General features: G+C 40.1%; 1 protein-coding gene, 1 long non-coding RNA gene and 1 other non-coding gene across 3 annotated transcripts; 2 read left to right on the forward strand and 1 right to left on the reverse strand.

Moving 5' to 3' along the window:
• The first annotated feature begins 1,209 nt into the window (after positions 1-1,209).
• On the forward strand, positions 1,210-2,062 carry LOC134224533 (uncharacterized). The gene is made up of 3 exons (XR_009982971.1): positions 1,210-1,620; positions 1,683-1,788; positions 1,863-2,062. It is a non-coding gene; the product is annotated as an uncharacterized LOC134224533 (long non-coding RNA).
• Positions 2,063-5,085: 3,023 nt separating this feature from the next.
• Positions 5,086-6,090, reverse strand: LOC134222256 (uncharacterized protein K02A2.6-like). Its single transcript, XM_062701398.1, has one exon. It carries the CDS (start codon positions 6,088-6,090, stop codon positions 5,086-5,088), a length of 1,005 nt encoding a protein of 334 aa, XP_062557382.1.
• Positions 6,091-14,044: 7,954 nt separating this feature from the next.
• Trnad-auc (transfer RNA aspartic acid (anticodon AUC)) lies at positions 14,045-14,120 on the forward strand. Its single transcript has one exon. It is a non-coding gene; the product is annotated as a tRNA-Asp (tRNA).
• Positions 14,121-17,671: the final 3,551 nt, after the last annotated feature.

Below are 17,671 nucleotides of genomic sequence, written 5' to 3' on the forward strand. Positions count from 1 at the left end.
CTACCAATATGCCGACACCTTTTAAGACCACTTATAATGTGTGAAACTTACTGACCCTTAAGCCCCAAACGCAATACAACGGAACGGCGACGGAAACGGCAAATTTGACAGAAAATATATGGGCTAACTGTCAAATTTTCCGTTTCCGTCGCCGTTCCGTTGTATTGCGTTTGGGGCTTTAGCGACATTGTTAATAGGTATACTGTGGACTAACAATAAGCGTATTAACACAAAGTATTAAGTAACTGCAAGTTTGTGAACATTCTGTGAACATAGTGATTCCATGTTGGCCAAGAGTGGACAATTACATAGAATATAGTTTATACGTGAGAAAGAACTGGTTAGTGTAAAGGGAGTTAGTTTTACTGAGTTTAGCGTAGTGCGTTCAACCTTTTACTGTATTTAAGTATCAAGTATCACTTGCAGATGTCTGGTTGCAGGTTTTCTTCCTCTCATAAAACATCGATCATAATAATTGTACCTGCTAGGTACCCGCATATCTTGAAGCTTCCACATTCCTAGAAATTAAAATAAAATTATGTATCACAAAATGTGCATGAAAAAACTACAAGATCTTCGAACAGCATAAAAGAGAATGTTTGACATTTGTTTATTTGTAGATACCGGTGAGTGCCAATGTTTTTCAATGAATCAAGGCCTACATTGATTAAAATTTGTAAATATTTTCTACCTCTCGAATGTCAAAAAGGCACTCACTAGGCCGCCATTACCGAGCGCAAAATACTGGATAATGAAAAAGACACTTTCTGCACCATACAGTTTCATTATTTTCATCTCTTCACTAATTATAAACAAAACTGTACACGCTCAAATGAATCCAGCCATTCTCCTAGTAAAATGATAAGCAAAAGTTTTTGTTCCCTTTCATTTTTTTTAAATCAAATTTGTATTGCATAGAGATGAGTGACGTTTAGCGCTCGCACACTAATGTGCAATTCGTCATGTGTAAAAACATGTTTGTTTTCCTTCTGCTCATAACCTCAAAAATGATCGGGCCATCATAATGATATCAAAAGAGTCAAAAAGTATATGGAAATATACTCATTTTTACCCAATCTTTGCTGAGTTGCACCATCTAGGAGTGTTTGTTTTCCTTTTATCGCCACTCACACATTCGGACGTGAGAATCTCAATACTATTTCTACACGGACAGATAAATCAACCCAAACTTTGAGTTCAATATACACAGAAAAAAATAAAACTGTTTTAATGAATACTTTGTACTTTCATTTTGAAAAGCGTTCAGTTCTCTTTGAAATGAAAGTGAAATTGATCTTCAAGAAAGTATTTTGTTTAAATTAAAAGTATGCTTCACCTTAATGTATTCTCTCATTTAAAAGTTCTCTTTTTCAAAAATATTGTTTTGCAAGTTTCAAATCACCGACGCTGGCTGTCAAGATCGAGGTCAAGATCATGACGACGCTAACCAGAGTTACTGTTCTGACAAAAACAAAACAGTCAGCGTCGCGAAGAAACGCACATAAAAGGCAAAGTTTCTTTTATTTAATATTTCGCGATCGGACATCTGCCGCGGCCTTCGAGGAGTCTTTAAGAAAACGCCTGCATAAAGGACAATTGGAAACTCAAAACATCTACAAGGTATTTATGTCGGACTCTTTGTGGCGAACAAGGAAGACTGATGCAAGTTTTTTTTTCGACAGGGTTATTACCAGTTCTGATGAGAATGGCTGGTGGTCAAATTCTAATATGCTCAGCGAGACAGCCCCAATTAGACGACCAATGTATTCGCAGAAAAATACCAAGAAGGTAAGTTAGACAGTTTTTGAAACATTTTGCTAACGAATGAGCATAATATTCTTTCTATTGGATTTTCTTTTCAGATATGTACCGAAAAACGGCGGAAGATCTTTTCGGAAAAAGTCGAGACTGGAGATCGTTACAGTTTCTTACGAAACCTACGAGCGCTGTTCGTCACTCCCAGCTACATGAATCTTGACCCGTTTTAAATTATCGGCGTTTACAAAAACAACGATTTCTTATAAAAAATATGTTTTGGAATGAACAATAAATAAATTGAATATTTGAGAACAAAATTTAAATTATTAATAATAATAGTCCAAACTTTTGATTTCGAAAACGATACCTACTTTTATTTTCCATAGTGTTTACATTTTGGTTTGACAGATCAACAATTGTTTTAAATGTCCTAACTTTCAATTTTAGAGCGGTTCGGATTTTTTTAATCATGAGCATAACAAAAGTTTACGTACTTTTATTTTGAACATGAGCAACTCTCTACGAAAAAGAACCAACGCAACTTTTTAGTTTTACCAATGGTTTTTTTAATTTCAATAATGATTTTTCTTTCTGTGTACGCACTATTGAGAACATCGCAGAAAAAATTTACCCAAATTTGGGTAGTTTTCCCTTTCTTTCCCATGATTGCTATCAAAACTAGAGCAAGATGCAAACACCTCACCGAGGTTGCTCAGCCCAATAACCCAAATTTGAGTAAATTCAATATTCTCTATTTTGGGTTGATCAAGGTCCGCTTTGGATAAATTAAACTCAGCTTTGGGTAAATTGTTTACATGGGATTAAAGGCAAACTAGCTAGTGTCAGAAAAGTCATTTTACTCAAATTTGAGTTATTGGCCCAAACCACGGTTTTGAGTGCAAACAACCCACTTTTGGGTAGTTTTGGTTTTCAGTGTAGACCTGCAACAAGACCTGCAATATGAAAATATATACTTGAGAATCGGTATAACATTTTTATTTATTTAACAAACACAGCTATTGTATTTTTATTGTTTTCAATTGTTATTTCATCAATATAATAAATCCATGAAATATTCCAAAATATATTAATACAATAACATTAGACGGATTTCCAGATCATCCAAACCGAATACTTTTAAAATTTGTTTAGTTTCTGGATGAGCAATACTAAACATAAGCGAACAATAAAAATATAATAGAATATATCGGAAACATATAAATATATTGTTATTTTAATGTACGTACAATAAAGATCTTTTACAACCGTGAACATTTTACAATAAGCATACAATAGTTTGAATTGTTTTCCACACAATCTATTGTATTTCAATGGGTTATGTCATACAGGTTACTGTAAATTTTTATCCGGGGCACCTTCTGGTGTAACGTTAGAGTGCGAAAAGCGTGAAGCCACATTTGTTGGGAGAACTTCCCCACCATCGCATTCCAATTCAACGTCGTCATCAATCGTATTGAGTTTGCGAAGGTGATACCAAGAATTTTGACGACATTTGCCGTTTGCAGCCATGGAATATCGATGATATTACCTTCGCCATAGCCAACATTAATCGACATCGTTTTGCGCAAATTAAGTTTCACGCCGGCACCTGCACAGAAACGGTTAAATATTTCACGGATCATTCCTATCCGTGCCTCTGTTGTGACGTCGTCCACATATGCCACAAGCAAATCATCCCCACACGCTTGCTCTAGTCTGCATACCAATGGATGGAGATACAGTACAAAGAGATGGGTCCCCTTGCCGCACCGATCGAGCGATCTCGAACGATCGAGAGAGGTGCCCATTGGCCCTGACGAAAGCGAGAAAACAAAATGGGGGCCGAATGATGCTTTTCTATTTCACCCGGCAAGGGATATAGAACGTCAATTTTAAAATGATTGTTAAAACGTTAAAACACATTTTAGCCAAAAATAGTTTGATTATTCGGGTTAGAAATTTAATTTACTTTTAGATTGGCAACACAAAAGTCTAATTATTTCGATTAAAAAAACATGTTTAGATTTGTAGTCTAACATGTAGTTTTTGAAAATTCTAACCCTATGCATTTAAAAGTTTTCAATATATCACTGTTAATATCATTTTAGAAGCATTTTAAAATATACTTCCTATACTTCACCATGTTGAAATACCGTGATTTCACGCACACGTCTGTCTCCGCGAGATGGCAGCAGCTCAACTTCGTCAAAGCGAATTGATAAGCAGCCTGGATGTGGACCGACAATAGGGAGTTCCCCATGAAATAAGGAATCTGTACAAACGTTTACATGCTGAAAAGGGACATTATCACGACCGTACGAGGCATTTTTGTGCCTGTGTAACTGTTGCTCATTTAGGTGATGTTCTGCACTAGGTCTGTTTTGTGTGAAGCAAACACATCTCTGTGTTATTGATTTTTAGCGAGGAGGCTGGCGATCCGGTCTTTGAGAGCAAGAGTAGCTTGAAAGATATTGTGTTCTGAGTTCGAACATTTCTGTCCGTCGCTCAGCACACGATGGGCTCGCATGACGCACTCTAGCCGGATTTTGAGGATACGAGAAAGCAACTTGTAATCACTGTTGAGCAGCGATATAGGTCGGTATGCTCTGGCCGTGTTATCACCTCCCTTTTTTTACCAGCACGATGCTTTCCACGAAGGCATTGGGGAGATTGCCAGTGAGTGCTTCAGAAGCAAGTTTAACTCGCGGTGAATTACGTCGAACATGCGGAGATAAAATTCTCTTGGGATCCCGTCTGCACCGGGGGATCGTTTGGGTGCACTTGCCCTGATAGCAGAGAGCATCTCTGCTGTTGTTATCTCCTCCATGCACGCTTCGTTAGACGGGTCGCCCGGAGGGATAACGCGCTCGCATGCAAAATCGTTTTCGTCGTTGTTATTGTCGCCGTTTTCTGCTGCTTCTTCTGCGCAGAGGCTCGAGAAGAAATCAAACAGCTTCATTTCTATCGCCTGAGGCTCGGCGACAAATTCGTCGTCTCCCGTCTGCAGCTGTGTAATTACGGTTTTCTTTCGTCGCCTGCCCCCAGTTGGAAAATCGATATTGGTTCGCCGGCCAGATGCGTCTCGTTGATGCGCATAAACATGTGCGAGAAATTACGCTGCAGTGCCAACATTTCTCCTTTCAGCCGGTTGATGGTGGTTATTGAAGTATCGGAGCACTAAATAAAAGCCAACCTGTCGGTAGTACAGTAATCCACAGAAGGCCATTTATTCTCTCGCCTACTTAGATATCTAAATTCAAATTCAAATTCATCTGAAGTAACCCTGTAACGCATACCTGTTATAGGATACTACAACTCCTCCTTTTCTTAAATGTCCTGAACTGCATCTAAACGGAAGTCATTTAAATATCCCGGTTGTCGAATACTTCGTTGAGGCCTTCGCTGCGGCGGAACCGCCAAGTCCGCTGTGGGTTGCGACCCCAATGGTTGGTTATTACTTGAAAGTAACTGTGGAGATGATGACTGAGATTCGCTGTTGATTCCTGAAGTCCTTGTATGTGGTAACGATATATTTTGATCGGCTAGATTTGCTTCAGTTGCCATGTGTTTCAAGTGAGCTACGTTTCGATGAAATTTCCTTCCGGTGTCCTTACATCTTAAAGTTGCGTCGGGTCCGTTTCGTTGGATGACCTCCAGTTCTTCAGGGCTGAAATTGCTGGAAAGCTTGGTTTCTTTGTTAATGCGTTTAGCAACCACAGTATCTCCCACTTTTATCAAGCTCGGCCTAGCTTGACGACGGTTGTCGCTATATTCGGCTCCTCTCACTTTTTTCTCACGATCTCTATCCATTACTTCCTCGGTCAAGATATTTCCTGCCGAAGGCATTGTGGGCAGCTTGTCACGGAGTACTCTCCCGAACATCAACGCTGAAGGAGCAACGCCGGTAGTTGAATGAGGGGTCGAATTGTACATCAAAAGATACATCCTCAAATCCCACTTCCAGTCGGAATTAGGTGTTTCCTGACTAATCTGTAAGCGTTTCTTCAGAGCCCTATTGGCCCTTTCTACTTCTCCGTTTGCTTGTGGCCAATATGGAGAGGTTGTAATAAACTCTATGCCGAATTCAGTACCAAATTTACTCAATGCTTCGCTTACAAACTGCGGCCCATTATCAGTCTTCATTGATTCCGGAATACCATATCGACAAAAAGTTTCATGAAGCGCCTGAATTGTCAATTTAGCCGTAATTTCACGCATAACAACTACCTCTACAAATCGACTGAAATAATCAACGAGTACTAACAGGTTGTGCCCCGATGGTAATGGACCCATAAAATCAGCTGCAATGTGGGTCCATGGTTTCTCAGGCATTCTTGTTCGCACAAGAGGTTCAGGAGGTGATAGAGCAGAGACCAGGGTGCACTCCCTACAACTTTTTACATATTTGTCGGCTTGCTTGTCCATGTTTGGCCACCATACCTTTTGCCTTAATCGTTTTTTCATCGCCACGATTCCAGGGTGCCCCTCATGAGCCAATTGTAAAATATGATGCTGCAATATCTCTGGGATGACAATTCTTTCTCCACGGAGTAAAACATCCTCCAGCACACAAAGTTCAGAGGCATAAGGTTTGAAAACTAATGCTTGTTTCGACCAATCTTTTCCTTCGAGTGCCCTAATTACCCCGCTGATAGTATCATCTTCCCTAGACTTTTCTCGAATATCTTCAAGTTGTGTGGCAATTGGTGTGGAAGTGTTCGCTATAAAATGCATATAATTGTCATTTTCGATGTCGAAAGGTTGCGGTTCGGACAGTGAGAGTCGCGAGAGAGCATCAGCTAAATTAGTGACCCCTGGTTCGTGGACTATATCGTAGCTATAGGACTGTAACCGTAACACCCAACGTTCCAAACGAGCACAGGGCTTTGATCGTGGACTGAACAGAAACATAAGTGGCTTACAGTCAGTGATTAATTTGAAACGGGTTCCTTGGAGGTATAAACTGAAACGGTCAACTGCCCAAACTATGCCCAAGGCCTCTTTTTCCGTTTGGAAGTAGGGGAGCTGCTCCTTGAATTAATACCATGTACCCAAATCAATACCATTCGAAAACAAAGAATTGGTGCGCTAGTTATTTTATTTCTCATTTTTGTGATTTATTTCAGCAGTGAGCACGTCGGAAAACAACAAAACACGACACAAATTGAGCCTAAATTTCCTGTTTTGCGAATGTTATTGGTATAGGAGCATGTTATTAATAATGGAACAGATACCCTATTTGCGTTCCAAATCAGTCAATGACTTACTTGCGTATGCAATCACTCTGCATTCTCCATGTTTGTTTTCCTGTAGCAGCACAGCCCCAAGACCAGAAGGACTGGCATCGGTTATCAAAATAGTTTGATCTCTGACATCGAAAAAACCCAGATGACTGATTTTGCAGAGGGTTCGTTTTATCTCCTCAAAAGCATTTTTCTGCTTGGACGTCCACTCGAATTTAATGCCTGTTCTCAACAGAGCTCGAAGTGGATCTGTTTTGGACGCCAAGTGGGGAATGAATCTTCCCACAGGCCGAGAAAACTTCTTAGCTCCGCTGTGTTAGCTGGTTCACGACACTGTTGAAGAGCCAGAATTCTGCTTTTTATTGGTCTGATTCCTTCAGCTGAAAGTTCATGGCCCAAAAATTCTAACTTGTCCATGTTGAATAAGCATTTTGCCATATTTAATAGAACCCCATATTGCTCTAAACGCTCCATCAAAGCTTTGAGTCGTCGATCATGTTCTTCTTGAGAACGACCAAATATCAAAATGTCATCCAAATATACCACTACTCCTTCTAAACCTGCCAGAATAGTTTCCATTACTTTCTGAAAAAGTTCTGGAGCACAGCAAATTCCAAACATTAGTCGTTTGTATCTGAGGGTGTTATAAAAAGATATATTTATTTCATTTATTAGATATTTTTATAGATTATGTTTAGCACAGTTTAGCACAATTTACCTGAACAGGCCATATTTCGTTATAAAGGTAGTGATTTCGCGGGATTTTTCGGACAACTCTAGTTGGTGGTAAGCTTCTTTAACATCCAATTTGGAAAATTTAACCGCCCCACCAAGGCTTCCCAGCAACTCCTCAATAAGTGGCAATGGGTGAGATTCTCGTAGAACAGCCTGATTCGCTCGCCTCATGTCGACACAAATTCTTACTTCTCCAGATCCTTTCAAGATAGGTACCATTGGTGATACCCAAGCAGAAGGGCCGTCCACCTTCTCGATGATGTCTTTATCCAGCAATGCCTTTAATTTATCAAGAATTCTTCCCTCTAGAGCAATTGGTGCACGCCTGTAACCTTGCTGTATTGGTTGGATCGCACCATTGATGGGGATTTCAACAATAACCCCTTTAATTTTCGGAAAACTGGTTGGGCTAAGCTCGGTTGATGCAATATCGAAACCAACTTTGAGAACTTCCAGTTCCTTGGCGGTCTTATCGCCAAGCAGATTACGTTGACCTTGATCCACAATATAGAACGTTGCTTTAACTTCTTTAGATCCTGCCTTAATCGTTGTACGGAACATTCCTGCCATTTTCATTGGCTTATTAGTAGCATAAGCCGTCAAATTACGGTCGACCTCTTCAGCATACGCAGTAAACTTCATACCCTCATTGTTCACCTTCCGCCATGTTTCTGCAGTAATAACGTTAGCGTCAGCACCGGAATCTATAATCATCGGAATCTTAACGCCTCCCACGATGAACTCGAATGTATTCTTTCCCATGGCGTAGAAAATCTCATCATTCCATTTATCGCTCCGGTCGTCTTCCACTAAGCGTACACGTTTCGGTTTAAACCCATCGTAGCTGGAGCTAGCTCGTTTCATACAACGGTTGGCATAATGACCTTTCTCACCGCATTTCATACACTTTGAGTTTCGTGCACGACAAACTGAATCTCCTTTGAAATGCCCTCTTTGGCCACATGCGAAACAGGCCTTGGCCGCTGTACGGTTATCTTTGTAAAGATTTCGTTCATTTGTGCTGGGCGCGCGGTATGCCTTACCAGGAACTTTGTAAGCACTACTAGAGCTTTGATGAGGATGATTGGTGGTAGAAGGGAAGTTCACGTTAAGAGGACGCTTGAATATCTTATTCATACCTAAGATGAAACGAATAAATCGAAACGAAACGAACAAAAAACTTAATAATTCCCAACCCATAGGGCTAAACAATCAGTAATGTGCCTAGCATTTTTTTTTTCTTAAATGGCATACCTCCTCCATATTCAACCGGAGTTCGATCCATTTCCTTAACCTGTTGATGAACGTCCGCTATAGTGGTCCCAAGAGTTACAATTTCCTCCAGTGACATATCTTTCGCCAAAATTTGTCGGCGAAGATCCGATGATCTGCAAGCTTCCACAATTTGTTCGACGATTCTATCATCACTTTCGCGGGAATCGTACCTGTCGAATTCGCAGCGTTTGCCTTGGATACGCAACCGCAATACGAAATCTGCAAATCTTTCATCCGCCTTCTGGATTATTTGGCGAAACAAATGACGTTCGTAATTTCTGTTACGCATTGGCTCAAAATGTTCATCAAGCCGCTGAATTGCCACATCATAGTAAGGGGGATCAGCAAGAACACGAGAAAATTCATCTACCCCAGGAAGATGGTCAAAAATCTCTTGTATTTCGGAACCAGCTAGATAGAGCATCTGAGAACGTTTTTCTAGTTGCGAGATGATTCCACACGCGTCGAAGTATGTTTGAAGTTCTCGCTTCCATTTTTGCCACGCGGTAGGCAGTTGGGATCGATCCGCTCCAAGCACAAATGGCTTCACACGATGCATTGACGATTCCATCCTATTTAAATATTACAATTGTATCCATACACAAAACGAAACCATCAAGCTTGATAGGAAGGATGAATGGAAAAGTGAAAAGTTGCTGGTTCTTCCAAAGTTTTTAACAATTCGTTTCCATTGCCAGATACCACGAAATATATATATTATCAATGATACACCTTAATTACTGCTTGGTTACCTAGAAAATATTTAATTCTTTCGTGTTCAAATCAGTTATCAAATATAAACCACAATTATTGTATATCTTTGTTTTTATTATCACATGCTTTTCAAGATGCCTTTTCCTGCATGCCATCCCATAGCACACAGTTGCTCTCCCAATGTATTTTTTTTTAATAGCACACAGTTGCTCTCCCAATGTATTCTTTTTTTTTTCTTTTTTTTTTTTAATAGCGCACAGTTGCTCTCCAATTATGTATTTAATTGTCTATTAGCACACAGTTGCTCTCCAAATGTTTTTTTTCAGTAGCACACAGTTGCTCTCCAAGGCAAAACTGCCACCCCTTCATAGCACACAGTAGCTCTCGAATGTACATCAATCCATAGCACACAGTTCTAGATTGCTTTGAGAATAGGTCGTATGTGCAAAAGAGAGGCTCTCTTCGTTCACGCTCTCTTTCGCTTGTACATAAGCTAGTTTTGCATATTTTGCCACATTTTCACTTCAGAACGCTAGACAAAGCTAAAATCTTTAGATATCTGCCAAGAAATCTGAAGTAAACTTTATTATAGATCTGTAATAATCGAAAGAGAATGGAGGCAAAGAGAGACTCTCTTTTGCACATACGACCTATTCTCAAAGCACTCTAGAGTTGTTCTCCATATCTGCCAAATATTGACAATTTATCACCGTAGCACACAGTTGCTCTCCAAGACTGGATTGTCACATCTTCATAGCACATAGTCGCTATCCAAGTACACAAACATTTCGTTTGTCTTTCCACCCCACTCATTTCATTCAATTACTTTTCTCCGACACGTTATGATTCAACAGTCAATTAATCTTCTTATTCCGGTCGACCTATACTATTATACACATTCGATTATTGAACTGCACTCGTTATCCTGCCATGTAACGGCACTTTATTTTCATAATTTATTTTACCGTTCTATCCCAGCAGTGACTTGAAAACAAATAACTGTTTCAGACACTTACATGTGTGAGTATTGGTTCAAGTTAGTTAAACATTTCGTCTTAGTAGATAGGGGAACTTGATCACTGCTTATTTTTGCTACAGACGGTTGCATAAGTGAAATAAACTTACCTTCGAGTGTATATATTTCTCTCATGTAGAATGCCCATTCATGCCGCTGCCCATTCAGCGGTATAAAAAAACTGTAAAATTTCCCTGAAAAAAAAACTGATATTCCTCTGGGAGGTACCGTTATGATATCTATCACAGAGAATAAGCAAACATTAACAACATTAACAACACATGCAACACAATTACAACCGCTACAAAGTCACTATGATCAATTAAATAAAATATTAAGCACAATTAGGAGTTTTTCTCCTCGTCGCCAATGAAGTATCGGAGCACTAAATAAAAGCCAACCTGTCGGTAGTACAGTAATCCACAGAAGACCATTTATTCTCTCGCCTACTTAGATATCTAAATTCAAATTCAAATTCATCTGAAGTAACCCTGTAACGCATACCTGTTCTAGGATACTACAGTTATTAATTGTGGCTGCTGGTAGTAGCCGTCGTACGCTTGCCGTAATTGCGCATAGAGATGCTGGCACGCATCGTGAAATTCGTCAAAAGCAGATCGAGATTTTCACTAAAAAAAACGACTTGATTTTAGGCTTAGCGTACGACAGCCACCAATCCATACATATCCCATAGTTTCTGCGTTGTCGAGTCCAGTATTGCCACTGGAACTGGAACTCGGCAACGTTTTCATCGGTAAGCAGATGCGGTCGAAGGACCCAGAAACCGCGCCCCGGCTCATGTCCCAGCGGAGGGAGACATATTCTGACCGTAAGCGCTTTATGGTCTGTGAAGCAGCAGACGTGTGTAAAGGTAAACTGCAGTTTTTCGCGTAGTTCCCGGCTTACGTAAATACGGTCAAGTCGAGACCGCGCGTTTCGATTGATGTACGTAAATCCGTCATCGCATGGGCACAACATTTCCCACGCATCGTGCAGCTGCAGCTGCTGTACGGAGGTTTTAAGGGATAGTATTCGGGCTGGACGAATCCCACGCACGGAGCACGCAATTGAAATCTCCAGCAAGGATGACGCTTTCAGTATGGTGGCGGAGATAGTATGCCAGCGTGCCATTGAAAAATCCTTCTCTGGCCGCTCGCTGCGCAGAGCCGGAGGGAGGGTATACGTTGCAGATGGTCGTGTCGTGTATTCTGAGCGTTATCAGTCGGCTGTCCAGACTCTTCTCATCCTGAGTGACTTGGCTGTGCTCCTTCACCGCAATAGCTGTGCCTCTCCTCGTGTGGTTTACATTTTCGTTTTCGACTTCCTGCAGGCACACGATATCAAGACATTGGCTGTTAATAAAATTTCGGAGCGCGTTCAGCTTCGTGGGGTTGGTGATGATTCCTATGTTTATTGATGCGAGGTTACAGGACGTGAGAGCCATTTAAAGATATTAGTTCTCGTCCCGCTCATCGTTACCGTCGTCGTATCGTTGCTTCTTGCCGGGCGGGCGACCTCGGCTTCGGCTACTTCTCGTAGATGTTGACGAGTCATCCGTTTCGTTGCCGGCTGTTCGGTTTTGCGATCGAATTGCGCTAATAGGTTTTCTTAAAACATCCACCAAGGCCACTTCGGCGCTCTGTGGGTTCTTCCGCATCGACGATGACAATGAGCAGCGCTCTTGTGGTGCTTGTAACAACGGGCTGAGGGACACCGTTCACGCGGTGCTCGCAGCTAGCTGGCTTGCTGGTTGGTTGTTTGAGCCAAACGGTTCGTTCTGACTCGCCGGCTTCGGTAGCTCGGGAAAGGCCTCCAGCGAAGCTGGTGGTGGAGCGACGAACATTGTTCGATAGGTTTGACGATCGGAGGTTTCGCACCGTTCGTCTTCTTCGGCGTTTGGCGTAGCCCAGTTTGATTCGTCACATTCGCGTAGCTCTTTTGAACCAGCAGTTTCTTGTTCTGCACACAAGATATGCCAGTATGAGACTGCTCTTTGCAGTGTTTGCAAGAGGCAACCTAGCCCTTGTAGTGGATGTATGCTAGCTGTCCATCGATCGTGACCCACGAGTCAATGTTTCGCTGAATCAGCATACGAGCCGACCAAATACCGAGCGGGATGCAACTGAACTCAAAACCATCACCCCACGTTAATTCCCGCAACGAAATCACTTCCCCGAACGCACTGAGAAATTTCACAATCTTCTCTTCGGAAACGTTTTCCGGCAGATCGTGCACTTTCACTTCGACACTTCCATCTTCCATAGTTATACGGAGCTTGTGCCTCTTCCCCGCAATATCCACCTCATGCTTTTCGTCGTGTTCGTCCACGATTTTTGTGCGAGCGTCAGGTCTTTCACCTTGACGAATGCACATTGTTCACCGCGGTGGCACTGAAATCTGATTACATCGTCTTTCTGCAGTCCTAGAACTGTGCAGCAAAACCCATGCACCTTCTCGAAAGACGGCTTCACTGGAAGCGCGAATAGTCTTTTCGGAAAGTGTTTTCTCACTTCATCGCGAAACACTAAAGCGCGCGACGCGGCACGGACAGATGAAAGATGAACCACCGGAATAAATCGCTTAACTTTTGGAGAGCGTAATCGAAATCACGTTTGCTTGTCTCAGAAGTTGAGCGGAAACTATAGGGATTAAACCACCCGACTTGGACATTAATTTACAATGTTGTGAAAACTCATATGTGAATATGTACATTATGTGGAAGATATCGATTTGGAAAATGTATTGGAGGTAACCACTTTTCCTTCGATGGGGCTGAAACCCATGACCCTACAGTACGCTAGACTGGTGCTTTAACCAACTAAGCTACGAAGGACCTCCGTCGGCCTTCGCAACCTAGCGGCTACTGAACAAGTTCAAGATTCCCAAATTGGACGCATAGTCAAATCACTTGAAATCCATTTTTTAAGCCAACACTTCCACATGTGTGTAGTACACTTTCACATTAGAGGAGCGTGAGTATTTAGAATCCCCGGAAATAGGCATTTTACTTTGATTGAACTGAACCTGAGTTGCGTGCTCTTGCCTACGCAATGCGGTCGGGTCTGAGCTCGACGACCGACTGGCATATAGCTTACACAACCTCACTTGATCAGTACAGTTGCTGATGAAGAATGTGTATAGCCGCCAGACATTCTAAATACTCACGCTCCTATAATGTGAAAGTGTACTACACACATGTGGAAGTGTTGGCTTGAGAAATGGATTGCGAATAATTTGACTATGCGTCCAATTTGGGAATCTCTAGCTCGTTCAGTACCCGCTAGGTTGCGAAGGTCGACGGAGGTCCTTCGTAGCTTAGTTGGTTAAAGTACCAGTCTATCGTACTGTAGGGTCATGGGTTCGAGTCCCATCGAAGGGAAAGTGGTTACCTCCAATACATTTTCTAAATCGATATCTTCCACATAATGTACATATGTATTCACATGGAGTAGAGTGGGGCAAGAGTACGCACTTAGTTTTCAATAGATCATATGGCCCTTATGAAGCAAGCTTCTGCATATCAAATCAATGTCGATGATTCATATAGTATTCCCCAAGTAACACCGAAAACATCATTAATAACGAAGATCTAATAATGATGTTGAATAAAGGTCGGGAAAATGAAATACAAAACATGTCATGTTCAAGGAAAGCTATGATAAGGTTTTTGCAAAACATACAGCAATTTGATTAGAGAAGAAGTTTCATACTACATTCTCACAACTTACTGATAACATGTCGATTTTTGACATTTGTTTGGTTTTTTTAGATGTTTCGTTTTACATTCTCACAACATAAAACATGTCTATAGGAAGATTTTACGAACAAGGTCATAACATGTTAATTTTTTGACATTTGTTTCGTCAGAATATATACCCCAATGATAGAAGTTTAACGTAATTTCAACATCTTTCAAGATCAATGTTATGAATGTTCTTCATCGACCCTGCTGTTTATCGACAACTCGCCATATTGTTTTTCTTTTGCAGATTCGAGAATTAGTTTACATATCTATTTCAAAATTATGCTTTGGCATAGTTATATTTTGCTTCAATCAATGGCGCATGAATTTAGGAGAAATATAATGAAAAGTTAGCCAATGAAACATGAGCCGCATATAATGTTTCGACCGAGACCGAGACGAAATAAATTTTATTTATTTATTCAGTTTGTATATGTTTAATAATATTATTAAAATGGTGTTCATCATTTCATGCATGCTTGTTTTCATTCGTTTTTTGTACAAAATTTATTTTCTTGAACGTCAACATTTTTCTTTTGGTATTCAATTTGACAGAACCATGTTGAAAGTCGGTTATTGAAAACATCCTTAGTACTTAAATTTAGTCTTGTGAATGTGCAATCAAAAAGAAGGTTGCGACTGAAAGATGTTGAAAATATCGATAATTTTTGCGCTGTTTGGGTCGTGTGAAAGTAATCAAAGCAGTTTTTCATACCAAAACGTAGCATACTATATGTTCGAAAGATGTATTTTTTACACTCATACAGCAAACCGTGTTACTTGGGTCCTTTATGTTACCCAGCGGAAAAAATATTGAAATTATTGATATTCGTTTTTGTAGAATCATTATTGTAAGACAAGTAAAAAACGCACTCTTACCCCACCGGTGTGGTAAGAGTGCGCATCGGGTGTAGTAAGAGTACGCATTTATCCAATCATGTGCTTTAAGTAGGTTGTCCGGTAGTGCTGGCAGAAAAATTGATATAAAATATATATATATTAGTGGCACAAAAACACTTTTTCAAATTTTGATGGGCCGCCCTCTTATTTGTTCTATTTGATGCCCTTATGCTCTGGACAAAATTCAGCCAAATCGGTCAACGTTTGGGCGGTGCTAAACTCGTTGGAAGTTTATATGGAAAAATGTATGCAGAAACATCCAAAAACTGTTATTTGCAGTTGGAAGGCACAATTTAGGATCAAGAACCATGATTCAGTTCTTGTAGAATTAAATATAAAATGTTATGCTGAAAACCGCGAGAAGATTAGAGTTTATTACGCAAAGATATTAGCATTTTACTGGAGTGTTGTAGGGGTGAATTTATTTCTTTTCAAAGGTAAAAGAAACGAAATTTGCTCAAACCCCACTTCAGAGAAATGGTAATAACTTAGCCGGGCAAACTCTAATCTTCTCGCGGCTTTCTGCATAACATTCTGTATTAAATTCTCCAAGATCTGAATGAGTATCATAGTTCTTCATCGTAAGTTGTGTAGTCCAGCTGCAATTTACTGTTTTTGGGTGTTTCTGCATACATTTTTGCATATAAACTTCCAACGAGTTTAGCACCGCCCAAACGTTGACCGATTTGGCTGAAATTTTGTCCAGAGCATAAGGGCATCAAATAGAACCGAATAAGAGGGCGGCCCATCAAAAAAATTGAAAAAAGTTTTTTCCATACTAATTTGAGCCACCCTAATATATATATATGAAAACACATATATATATATATATATGATTGTAAAAATAAACCAGGGGAGCCCTCCTTAGCCGTGCGATAAGATGCGCGCCTACAAAGAGCAAGACCATGCTGAGGGTGGCTGGGTTCGATTCCCGGTGCCGGTCTAGACAATTTTCGGATTGGAAATTGTTTTCAATAGCAATTGAATTTGCAGGTGCTCCATTCTCGATTGCCAAATTTGTAATTATGAAGGATCATTATGTGCCTGCAGCAGCTCCGGGAAATACAATTATACATTGTAAAGGGGAAGCATACATTTACTTATTTCCAGTGTCATAGAACTATTTGTAATCCGGAAACAAATTCTAAATTCAATACCTAACGTCACCGTAGAGGAACCATGTTTCAATACGATTTAGGCACATATTTTCAGGCGAACCATAAGCGATATCAATAAAATAATGCTATATCAGTAATTAGCCTTTTAATTTCAATTTATGATGAATGCTATTAGAAGATTGAAAGTGAAACAAATATTTTCGAAAAGGGCACGATGAATAGATGTGGAAAACGCATTAAATTGCCGTAGATTTCCACAAACGAACCATTGCAATTCAACGTGTTTTACAAGTGTATCCATAATGCAAACCAAATCTATTGAGCGTTACATTTTTTGACATTTGAGACTGGTTTTACACGTTACTTTGACATGTATGTCAATTAGTGAGAATTCATGTGTGAAACTATTAATACGAACTTGTAGAATATTTTCAATGTTCAAATGATGTTCAAAACACGTTATATTGACAGTTTTATCTAGAGGTAGTTATCCAACAAAGTTTCCTATTATTCCAACGTGGATTGCTAGTGAAATCAGTAGATAAGAAAACACGTTCGGTTCACGTGAACAAGAACATTAAATAGACGTTCAGATTATTTTCAGTGCAACTTACTCCGCGGTTAGCTCTGCAAATTGAATATCTTTCGGATGCTTGATTTTCCCAATCGTCACATGTGCTTTATATGAATTTACTGTTTAATTCTCAATTCAATCGTTAATTATTATAGACGTGCACTAATAACAGATGATGATATTTCCAATGTGGTCATTTAGTATGAAATCAAACATAAGATCAAACATTTAATTTATTTTTGTTTTAATTTTCACAGAAGATGCTAAATAAAAAACATTCCTTGAATGCACATTGCACATGGTCGCAGTTGTTAGAAGTCATAACTCATGTGCACACCAATTAAATCGCGCAACATCGTTAAAATACCACAAAATTACTTCCCATGGGAGGAGTTTGGGAAAGCTTTTAATCAAAAGCACAAACCGTATCCCTTCCGTTAGAAGCCATTTCACCATAAGCGGATTACAACCCCATAAACGCAATGTACGCTGCATCATTCCTGATGTTTTACCTTTAATTGTCTCTGTAATCATTTTAAAAATTCTAGATCCGGCTTTCCACTTCTGCAACGGTGGATCGTAATCATATGCCTCTAG

This window comes from Armigeres subalbatus, chromosome 3, assembly GCF_024139115.2.
Source record: "Armigeres subalbatus isolate Guangzhou_Male chromosome 3, GZ_Asu_2, whole genome shotgun sequence".
In the NCBI taxonomy this organism is placed as follows: Eukaryota; Metazoa; Arthropoda; class Insecta; order Diptera; family Culicidae; genus Armigeres; species Armigeres subalbatus.

What these genes read in the sequence shown, in the direction of transcription:
- LOC134222256 (XM_062701398.1), bottom strand. Translation starts at nt 6,090, where the DNA reads ATGCCTGAGAAACCATGGACCCACATTGCAGCTGATTTTATGGGTCCA.